The sequence below is a fragment of the Pterocles gutturalis genome, unplaced genomic scaffold (assembly GCF_000699245.1).
Source record: "Pterocles gutturalis isolate BGI_N339 unplaced genomic scaffold, ASM69924v1 scaffold12838, whole genome shotgun sequence".
Taxonomy (NCBI): domain Eukaryota; kingdom Metazoa; phylum Chordata; class Aves; order Pterocliformes; family Pteroclidae; genus Pterocles; species Pterocles gutturalis.
Genome location: NW_010118268.1, coordinates 51,734 through 63,591, shown reverse-complemented (window position 1 = coordinate 63,591; position 11,858 = coordinate 51,734). Strand labels below are relative to the sequence as shown.

General features: G+C 40.8%; 1 protein-coding gene across 1 annotated transcript in view; it reads left to right on the top strand.

Moving 5' to 3' along the window:
- The window catches only part of VWF (von Willebrand factor), a 98,244-nt gene that overhangs the window by 54,316 nt on the left and 32,070 nt on the right, over nucleotides 1-11,858 (top strand). The window contains 4 exon segments of the mRNA XM_010076140.1: nucleotides 110-451; nucleotides 7,088-7,293; nucleotides 11,179-11,281; nucleotides 11,391-11,465. Coding sequence (XP_010074442.1) covers nucleotides 110-451; nucleotides 7,088-7,293; nucleotides 11,179-11,281; nucleotides 11,391-11,465 — 726 coding nt within the window.

The following is an 11,858-nucleotide window of genomic DNA, read 5'->3' as shown; positions in this document are numbered from 1 at the left end:
CATTCACCCAGCGGCCTCAATTGGCCCTGTCTGTCCCGTGCCTGTTTTCTCTAGGTTTATTTTATCGCTGACTGTATTCAGACTCTTTCTTTTCCTGTTACCATCCTAGGGGTTTGCGACCAGAACCATGTTAATGACTTCACGTTACATGATGGCTCTGTCACTCCTGACAGCAGTGTGTTTATCCAAGACTGGACAGTGAAAGAGCCGGGGAAGATCTGTGAAACCCGGAGGGAAGAAAGATGTTCTGAGCATGCCGTGAGCCTCTGCCGCCTCCTGCTCTCTGATCAGTTTGCGGAGTGCCACAGGGTAATCTCCCCCAACATGTTCTACGAGGCCTGTGCAGAGAGCAGCTGCTATGAGGACGAAGCCTGTGAGATGATAACTTCCTACGCTCACATCTGCAGGGAAAACGAGGTCTGCGTAGACTGGAGAACACCTGAGTTTTGTCGTAAGGGGTTTACGATACATTAAAACTGATGTAGGAATGACTTGGTAATGGTGGTGACAATGACCATCTTGTCTATGTAATGTCAGTTTTTGAATACTCTGTAATGGGGCAGAAGGTCCAGGTCAAGTTCCTGTACAAGTGGCATTACAGATCTGATAACCAGTTGGTCACTCACTAAGTTGCACATTATGGAAAAAGTGTTTCTTAGTAAACTGCTAACTAGTAAAATGCAGGGTAGTTACACAAGGCTGAAGGGATAACCTATGAAATAAAAATACTGCAAAAGCTGTGCACGGGCAAACACAGCTATCTGACAGTGTCTGACTCTGCAGCAACTGAACCATCGTGGGGCCAGGTTTGGACTGAGAGTCTGCTCTGATTCTGCGAGGCAGATTTAGCTGCAGATATCATTGCTTTGGTACAGCCATTGGAGGATCTGTACAATGCGGACAGGGAAACTCATGATTTGGACTAGTGGAGCTGCTTCCCAGCCTGTCACTGTCATAGCTGCCAGTGGCACAAAAGAAGACTCTTCTCTGCAATAGTTTGGCAAATTTGCCACATTCCAAACAAGGCCTAAACCTTTCAGACTAGCTAGCATGTTTTTAAGTTTCTACTGCAGTGACAAATGGGGAAATGGCCACTCTTGGTGCTGCCTTTTCTTGCCAGCACATGCCAGCTACACTGATCATACCAGCTGTAATTTACTTTGTAAATCTGGTTCTCGTTCTGACTGTGTTTTGCTTGTGGTTTAGAGGTGAAGAGTTTGTGCTGTGAGAAAGCAGTATAGCAGGACGTGAGCCTTGCAAATCGCTCAGAGCCCAGTAGCAGCAGGCAAAGAAAGTGCTAAATTCAGCAGGTTGTCACTTTGTATACCTACTCCCCTAAATTCTTATAGACATAGGAATTTCTGCCCTATCTTCCTGTTTTTTTTTTTAATTATTATTTATTTATTTTTCCTCCTTACAACCCTATTATGAGGCATACCTAAAGATCTGCCAAAAAATGCAATGTATAATTAAGTACAAATAAGTCACTCTTGAGGTGTTTTTTTTCTACATCTTCTGCTAGTCTGTCTGCGGTGATGATTACAGCCATTCAGCTGTTCACTCACAGTGTTTCTGGTTTAGTCAAGTACCTGAGATGTGTATGTATGTGGGCGTTCTCTTTCCCAGCTATCCCCTCGTGATATCCCCTCGAGATCCCAGTTATTTTTTGCACCTTCTGCCTCTCCTGTTTAGTCAGTTCCTGTTGCCTTTCTCTCTTTCTCTTGCTGCCCAGATACTTTTAATTTCAGAAGTGGAGAATCAGCATCCTAAAGGCATGATACCACAAAAACTCAGTACATGTTTTGTTTTTGTTCGTGTTTTAAACTCAGACTGAGGGAATGATGGGATAGAAAGTCAAGAATGTGAATGTGAATTTGGCTTGAGACTCCAGTTAGTTTGTCAAATATATTTCCAGAACAGGATATTAAAGTACATGTTACTGTTGCAGACTGAATCTTTTAAGAAACAACACAGTCTCTTTGGAATATATTCCTAGAAAACAGAGGGAGAATACTGCCAGCTATTTTTGAAATTTAGTGCTTCAGTCAGACTTTGCAAATTGTAATGTCCGAGGCTGAATGTCAGTGGAGTACCTTAATAACTCTCTGCAGTTTTCAGATTCCCATCTTGTTACACAGCACATACAAAGACAGACAAAGATTTCCCCATTTTAACACTAGTTGCACAAAACAGTCATGAGTGTCCTAACAAGAGCATCATCTTCTTCCTTCAGGCAGGTGCATGTGTGCAACTGCCAAAAAAAGAAATTTGCCAATTACAGGGACATTATACAGGTTATGTTAGTGGCTAAAGAGACAGTGCAGCTTGATCACTCTTCCGCTACATGTTTAATAACAGTGGCATGATTCTGGAGCACCTTGCTTCCCTCCCCCAACTCCACTGAAGCCCTGTCATTTTTGTAGAGTTTGATTTGGATTTTTGTCATGCCACATTGGGACATTTCGAGCACTATGAGTCCTTCCTGACTATTCTGCCTGGATGGATAAATACACTCACTGGAATATCTGATAAAGACAGAGCCTGTTCCCCATCCTGTGCTTGTTCTGTTCCACTGCATGAACTTTCTTTGGTCCTTTTTGGGAGGGTGGATGTGTCTGACAAGTGGTATCTGGTAGACTTCCAGCTTTGTGTCAATGGATGGAAGGAAACTTCATTTCAAGCTGGGACTGCGGAGTAAGGAAGACTTTTTTTTTTTTTTAAATTCACTTCTCCCCTGACCCCACACTTAGTAGGCTTGAGTTGCAGAAGCCAGTAGCTTCCACTGATAGCCATGTAACCCTGAGGTGTAGAATATGCACCTTCTTGAGCAGGCTTTTCCCCACAGTGAATGCCTGCTGAATAGGGTTTCCACTTTAATGACAGTACGGGCATTATCTTAGTGTGAAGATCATAGGGATGTCTAACAAATCATTACATTACTAATACCGATATGTGTTGGGATTCAGCTTTGTGTGGAGAGGAAGCTTTATTCACCTGGAAATAGCATTGCGATTAATGAATGGACCAAGATACATTCATTCTGCAGTTACAAAAGAAAAGGCAGCTCATGTGAAGGCAACCAAGTCAGCTTTGAGATATGTAGCTCAAGTAACAGTAGCAGTTAGAAGATTTTGCTCAGAAAGCAGAAATACTCCGATGATAAATGACAGCAGCAGCAGCAGAAGCAGTTGTTAATCTTCATATGGTGATGTTTCCATGAGTGCTTCTCAGCAGCTCCTTAAGCTCATTTATGTGCAATGTGGACATGCCCTCTAGGTACTTGCCAACACGAGCTTGCAGATGAATTAAATTTAGATAGGTAGTCGGTGCTGGCACAGTGTATGAAACAAACAGCTACTTGGTACTGCTCAGGAAAGCTGTAGTTCTTTGAGGAGGATGCTGGTGGAACTCAGCATCTAAAGGGATTCCTGGAAATATATTTTGCTTGGACACAAGATTTTTCATGAAACATTCTGGTTGTTGGAGGGGTTTGTGTTTTGTCTTTCATTGGGTTGTTTTGAAGGCCCAGGTCAGAAAGCAAGGGCGTAACAGGCTGGGCTTGCTCAACTGAGGGGCAGTGACATCTGGCAGAGGAGCAAAAATGAGGGTCAGGAGGAGGAGAGAGAAGCAGTGGGATACAAGAAACCTTTAAACCACCTCTGCTAATGAAGGATTTGTGTAGTGGAGTTACACTGAGATTATCCGCTGCTGTTCATTTTCTGTGTAAGCAAGGCATGCTGGTGAGGACCGTAACAGCTGAAGGATTTAAACCATGACTTGGAAATCAACAGTATGGGGCTGGCTTTATGACTGACTTCAGCTGATCTGGGACAGTTTTTCTCTTCTTATCCATGTCTAGCCATGCATTCCCACTTTTTTTGCTGTGCTGGCAAATGTGAAAAAGTACCATCAGCTGAGGTGAGGAGATTAAGGGGGGGACTGCCCCTTTTGATGGCAGCACTGGTCTAAACTGGTTTACTGTGGCCTTGAAGAACACTCTCAAGAACACTGGAAACCCCCTTCTATTCCTTCAGATGAAGAAGACCCAATAAGGGAGGTTTAAGAAAACTGTGCCTGAGCAGTGTGGGACGGTTGATGGGCAGCTGATTAACTATTGGCCCTGATGCATTATTCACTCCAGCTTCCTTGGCACTGGGGTTTATAGCTGTCCTTTTGGCTGCACATAACAGTGAGGAAAAAAGACAAGCCAGAAGTATGTGACCTCAGGAGTTAGCTACCTGCTAAATTTGTGATAAATTGTACTACTGATAAGAAAGGAGTGGCATTGTCACCTGAAAGGAAGTGTGCCTTTCTCCAAGTATCACAGGCTTGAAAAACACCCCCTCCTCTAAATATCCATTTAGTGCTTTAACCAAAGATGCTCTGTCATGTCTGGTCTGTTTGAGCCACAAATTCAAAGTGAATCCTAGTGGAAGCTATCACTCTAGATCTTTCACTTTGACCTTGTTAAGTGATTTATTTTATGTTGATGGACTTGCACTTTCTGTAGATCCTCACAGAGGTTATTTTCTCCCAACCAGTATCTTCTAGGAATAGCTACTGTAATTTAAAGGTAAAATAAGCAGCTGAAGAAATGTCAATATTTAAATGTGCCAGATTGACCCTTTGAAATGTGCTCTCACAGCTTTACAGGAAACTTGGGGTTTTCCCACAGCTTTTCTTTTACTATTCTTTTCCCAGTTTGAAAGAAAAGGTCATTTTTAATGTAGCCAACAAACTGAGAACACAATATCAATATATGATCATAGTAGTGTCATATAGGCTAGTATATGAGATAGATTTCTTTTGAAACTAATTTGGAAGAAAAATTACTTTTCTATTACTTGGTTTTCAGCCTTATTTTCCCCTTTTTTTGTACCCACAGTCTTTTCATTTTCATTCAGAGACAACAGGCATTTGAGGTGAGCATTGAAATAGCCAGCCAGGAGAGTGGCTTGTTGAAATACTTGTTTCTGAGGCTGACTGTGGGGAGTCCTTCATGCCTTCTCCCATTCCATAACTCTAGCAGAAGTTTCCATACAAAAAGCAAAGTTTCCTGTAGGTCATGTGGGACCTGGCCATATCTCTGGAGCACAAGGGCAGTAGTGTGTCTGAGGTGGCTTTCTATGGTCACCTGATCGTGTTTGTTCTGGTAGGATGACAGGATGGTTAGGATGATTTTCCAGACATTGATGGAGTTTATCCCATCTCTTGACACCGCTTATGCACGTCTCGTTCCCATGCCCCCCAAGGACAGAGGTGACTTCAAAACAATGGCATTCATGTGAGCTTATTTGTATTTCTTTTGCAGAACATAACCACCTTATTTGTTCCTTCCTTGAAAAAAAAACATTGCCATTTTACACAGACACACAGGCTTTTTGATAGCATATCTGGGGTCCGGGGCATGGTTCTTCATTGCATTTTTCACACACTTGGCTCGTTAATGCCAGCCAAAGAGGAGGAAAGAAAAGGAGCTTTGTTAACATCAAGTATATTAGAGGCTTTAGCATTGGTACTGATTCTGGTTGGGAGCTGTCCAGGTTCTACACTGAAGAGCATCGGCATTAAACTCCAAAATAAATGAATCTAATTTTGTGCAGAGAAGGTCTACTGAATTTGCTTTAGGGCTAGTCGTATGTAAGCAAGATGAAAACCATTGTGCTGAGTATATTTACTGACACTGGAATAAAAAAGTAAATGACACATCACCTTAACAGTTGCTGTGGATGTGTTTTCACACATTCATAAGAGCTGACGTGAGAAGCATCACAGGTGACAAGCACTGGTGCTTACTGTAGTCACCTTGTTTACAGAACTGTTTTTCATAATGAGTTCTTTTGGAAACCACAGTATAGTCTAGGTAGCTAGGTTTATAAGCAGGCAATTTCTCCTGTTTAACTTGGATAGACCTTTTTGTGTTTTCAAAATCCAGATAAAGCATATCATAGCAAGATTGGACTCTCCATCAAGTTCCTGTGACTTTTAAAGCTCCTGTGCATCTGCTGAACTATGATGTTTATCCTTACATACAATCATAGACTCTAATGCAGCAGAAATAATTGGATTTAGCATGGCTTGAAACAGAAAAAGGTTAATGTTAAAGGCATTTCTTTTCTCTTTCCTTTGGCTATGAGGGGTGTGTGTAGGCAGTTCAGCTGATGAATGCGTGCTTGGTTGGGCTCATGTCTTCAGTAATTTTAATTAAGTGTTTTTTATCATGGGACTGAAAAAGTTTTGTAAACTTCACAGCAGTCACAAACTGGGAAATAAGAAACACTTTTCCTAATTGAAACTTTAGAGAAAAAAAGTAGACTTAAGGGAGTACACAGTATGGAAACTGTGTCCATAGGTTTCTTGAATAGCTGTAGCCTTCATTTTATGTTTGGTTTTAGAGACAATACCCTCAGTGTTGTGAACTCATCGGTAAAAAATTTAAGTGTTGGCTTAGTGGGGAATGCAACTTTCCTTGATTCAGTTAATTCTGTTAATAAGGCAATTTGGTTAATAAGGTGCAGAAATCCAGCAGGTTCAGTTTTGGAGTACCAAAATGTCCTGTTTTCTAGCTTGCTTTAGTTGCTTGGGAACACCATTGCCTATCAAGCTGTCAAAAGTCTTTGTTCAATGCTTTTAGTCTGTCCTGGACATCTCCTAACCATGTGCTCTTATCAGTGCTTCTCTAATACATGTAAAGGTGGTTCTGAATTCTTATGTCTCTCATCCAGTGTTGAAAACAAAACTAAGCCAGATATTCAACTCATGTAAGCCATTGTGTCATTATTAGGTTATGTCATACTTTGCTGATTTGTGTGACCTCAAAGTGTGGCTTGATGATTTCTGCATGGACTCTAACTTAAGCAAATGCCTTCAATCACTTTCCACTGTGGATTTTGTTAGTTTTAAAAATGTATTTTCAAAGATGCTAGTGGCTGCAGACGACAAAATATGTTGTTCATCATGGCTTTCAAAAGCCATGTTCATGGCTTTCAAAACCTGAACAGAAGCCTAAAGAAAGTGTGAATGGAAACATTTCACTGCATTTCAGATCTCTTTATCTAAAGTTTGTTTTTTTTTCTGCCTTCCTCAGCAATGAAATGTCCCACGTATTTGACATACGATCATTGCCACAAAGCCTGCATAAAGCACTGTGAAAATAGTACCAAACTCAGTGTCTGCAAGGATTATCCCACAGAAGGCTGCTTCTGTCCAGAAGGACAGGTGATTTTTAATGACAGCTGTGTTGATGAAGAAGTCTGCACACAATGCGTCAGTGAAGATGGCATGCACCATCAGGTAACTATATACTTAGCAGCTTACCTTTGTAAGTGGTTGGGGTTCACACTTTTGCAAGTAAATCTCTGTTACACGTCTAACTATCTTCCCTTTTACATACTTTATTTTATAGTTCAGTTCCTCATAACTGGCCGGCTGTCAGCCCTATGTAGCTCCCCTAGTGTGAAATTGGCTGGGATGGATATAAAATTCACAGCTGGGACTGTGCAGACCCGGAAATGCATGACAAATTTGTGTAGAGGGAGATCTAGAGGGAAGAGAGGAAGGATGGCATAAGTCAACATTTACCAAGATAAACACCTCCATTCAGCAGACTTTTACCAGTAATCACAATTTAATCATAAATCTGGAACCCTTGCTTAAAATATGTCATATTGTCTTTGCAAAGCTTACTGAAATATTTTCAGTGATTGGTGTGGATTAGTGAGACCAAGATTACCTTATGTCAAGTTGTATTAGCCTACCTCCTTTTTTTATTTTTTATTTTTTTATGAGAAGAATTCCTTTGATGAAAATAATAATTCTAGTTTTACTGAAAATCCACTTTCCTCATCTAAGTCAGACCTCTCCATGGCAGAATGGGAGTGGGAAGAGCAGGTGCTGGGTACCAGACTGCAGTGAAAGACACTGTCAGTTACCCTTTCATCATCACACAAGTGGGTATGCAAGCTCCTCCCTATCCCCCCTGTTCCAACTAACAGGAGTTGTTCCTCTTCACCCTCATCTACTCAACTCTGGGAATTTTCACCTAAGTCAGATAGTCCTCTTAAATCTGCAGTTTTGTTATGGATTTTAAGAAGAAGGGGCTTTAATTTCAGTGCTTTATGGGCTTTAGGTTCTTAATGACATTCTTGGATGTCTTATCATATTCACCAAACCTGCTGTCAAAGACATAATTGTTTTTGTAACATAGTTTTTGTATAAATAACAGAAGTCACTGTGTGTGTGTGGACAGTCTATTCTTTAAGTAAAAAGGTAAACTTTAAAAAGTAAAGTAATGTATGTACTCTGAATAACTTATTTTTACACACACAAATTTAGACCCACATTTAGTTCAGTTAAACTGAAAGGAAGAAAAGACTGTGGCTAAAACATCTCCTTTAAATATTGTTTGCATTGGTTAACGTAATGACAAAAGCATCAAACTTAACAGAGCAAACACCTTTCTTTAAGTGGTGGAGTACTATCAAGCAATGCACTTGACTTAGTGAAGCAACTGTTCCAGGCAGTGCAAGAGCTGTACTGGTTGCAGGTCTGCACCAGGAGTCCTACCTGTGTCCGTGCAGCCTGTGTCAGTGCAGCCTGCCCTCATGTAGGACAGGTCTATGCAGGTCCGAGGATCCTGCCTTGTCATGGCTTGTGCCTTAGTGCTGCCTGCTGCTCCTGTCAAAGCACAATGCACTGAAAAAATATTCACTAGATACAGTCTTGAGGGTTTCCTACTGCTGGGCAAGGGGCTGGTACAGGAGCCTAACAGCACTAAGCCTCAGGCATACATACCCCATGGTGTACCCTCAGGCGTACGTACCCTATGGATTTTGGCAGCAAGAGGCAAGATGGAGGGAAAGTGTGTTCTTTCATTACACAACTGCATTATCCAAATGAAATTTTTCAAAATGAAAGGTTAACATTTTCTGAAGGATTGAGTCCATAGACCTTGCACTAGCTTTTATGTTAAGGTTACAGTATCTCCATATGTATGGCTACAATTTTTTATTTTTGTTCCGTTTTGGAGCTTTGTTTTAAATATAGTATTTGTGTAGTACTTACAGCGTTGGTAAAATGGAAGGGAAAAATAAAACCTTCAGTAATTTTTGTAATAAAAGGAATAGAAACAAACCTTATTATATCTCTTGAGGGAAAAAAAAATAGCTTGCAATGTATATAATCCCTGCCCTAAACACAGATCAATTGTGCACAACTCTCATCAACCCTGACAACTCTAGTCATTGTATTATGATTCTGTATGAAATGGTTATTGCAAACGCAGATTAAAGTCTAGAATCTATGTGCCTTAAATCCCTGAATCCTTAGGCAATGCAGTGCATTTTCCATTAAATAATTGTTTCAAGCCCTTGTGGAGAAAAGATCAGCACACGTCTTGTGAATAATGTTTTCAGTGATATCTACTTGTTTCTGCAGAACTTCTGAAATTCATGAGTGGTCATATGCCCCTTAATGGGGTTTTTAACTCTGAAAACCTCTCGTCTGTACCCCAATGGCAAGGCTTAGACGCAGCTGCTGTGTGTATGGATGGGTGGAGGGCAGAGGAGGATCAGCTCACACAGCCGTTCTGCATCTCCACCATTGCAGGATTAGCTGTGTGAGCAATACAACAGGCAGTGCAACTGGTGCTGGGTTATGATTTCCTTAACCCCCTTCTTTCCCTCTGGTGTTTGTTCCTCTGTTCCTTTCTAGCCCAGATTGTGCTTTGGGCTTATGGGATTCTTGGTACCAATGCCCGTATAGAGCTCTGCTAACACCATACTACCTCTTGTTGTTTCTTCTGGTATTAGAAAGAAACTCCTACGTATGCTGAAGAAAACCTCTGTAAGAATCAAGTCTGCTCAAAATGTTAGAGCAAATGTTGTGATTCTCATTCTCTGTGTCTTGAAAGGTCCACATGCTTTTCACATCACCACCTGCAAATGTAGGCATTCTCTGTCAGTTGCCTTCTCGGGAATTTTTAACCCTGAGGCCATTGACTGCTCTGGCAGAGGGTTCTGAGTTGTTTTTTCCATGCCCTGATATAATATTCTTTACTAGCTGTACATTGATGCAAGTTTTTTTTTTATTAAAATGGATTTCCTATGAATTAACCGACCCTGTGCAGTTTGGTTCCTAAGCTTTGTTAAACCTCTGGTTGGCTTGTTGTAGCATGCCTGGTGTCATCTGATCCTTGCCATGCTGTTAACCTTTGAAAGTAAACTGTCTTTTCAGACTCCTGTGATGGCTTAAAATACATAGATATCCCTGGGTGTGGGTGACAGTATGCTTAGATATTTCTTTCCTTTCTTCTTATTACTAGAGGTCTCAGCAGACTGTTATTTTAAAACTGCACTACAGAGTTTTCTGGATGGCATTTTTCCCTTTGTGGCATCCTACATGTTGTCACCCAGAACCTGGATTGATTATGCAAATTATTGTCCCATAGTGCATCTTTTGACTCTTACCTCCCTATTCACATGACTGTTTAATGTGGATAGTTCTTTATAGGTATTTACCTCTTTAACATCAGTTATTTCCTTCTCTCTCGTGAGAAGGAGCAGTGGTTGAATAATGATACACTTTACGGGCAGTTTTGGAATGTGCTTATTACCTCCAGGTAATCGCCACAGTGATGATTTCAGATTTGGGGCTGCTGTAATACTTTTCCAGTCTTCAGTCCACTGGGAAATCAGGAAATCAAGTGATGACACTCCACATGTTCTTAATAGAAAATATACGCTGTTTATTTCTCTGTGTTTAAGAACTACTAATCTGGGAAAGCAGCCATGTCTATGTATTTCCCAAAATGTTATTGTTTCCCCTATTACCACTGAACTTCCAATCATGGTACGTAGTTGCACGAGTCCACTGTTACTCACAATAGCCTGCGATTGCATTTATAACATCTGAGCATTTTTCATGCTTGAAACAACAGTAATTCCTCATCCCATTCATGCATTCTTTACGTCTTTTGCTAAATTGGTACACTGCAGTAATTTCAGAATGATGTGAAGCTAATTATCCTTAGGTTCTTAATGTTAACAGAGCAACTAACCAATCCTGCAGTCTTCTGGTTTTCCAAATTAATGTTACTCACCCTCACCCACTCCCATACCAGCGACCAGAATATTTGATTTCTATCTAACAATCTTTTTTTTTTTTTTTTTTTTCATGCAGCACATGGAAACATGGATTCCCACCAATGAGCCTTGCAAGATCTGCATGTGTCTTGATAGCAAGAAAGTAAACTGCACAGTCCGACCTTGCCCTACTGCCAAACGTAAATTGGTTTAGCTCTAAGTATGATTGGACTTGAATTCATGTTTTTGTTACCTAGTTTTCTAGTTCTTATCCAAACTTGTTTTATGGATGTTTTCTTCTTACTCCAGCTGTTCAGTGTGGTCCCTGTGAAGTCCCTCGTCTGCGCAGAGACAGCAGCCAGTGCTGCCCAGAGTATGAGTGTGGTAGGTTCTCATAAACAGTTGGAATCTCCTTGGTCCATATTTTTACCAGATGCTTGAAAGGTATACACTCCCTTTTTTTTATTTAATGCAACGCTCCATTTTTGAAACCACTGAATGACTGTGCAATCATCTGTGTGGAAAAATAAACAAGTCCTGAGGATGTGAGTCTCCCTTCACTTCAAACTTGACTATGTCCCTCTTTCTGCAGGAGCTGAGGAAGGGAACGGAGCAATTTGGTTTTGTCTAAATGACATTAGAAGGGTCTTTTTTCAAGCATGTATTTTTGCATGGTCTATATTTGCACATTAAATATAACATTAGAACCTTAATCCTAATAACCCAAGCTTGAACTGTTCCCTAAGCTATTTTGAAAACAAACTCTGACCTGCTGAA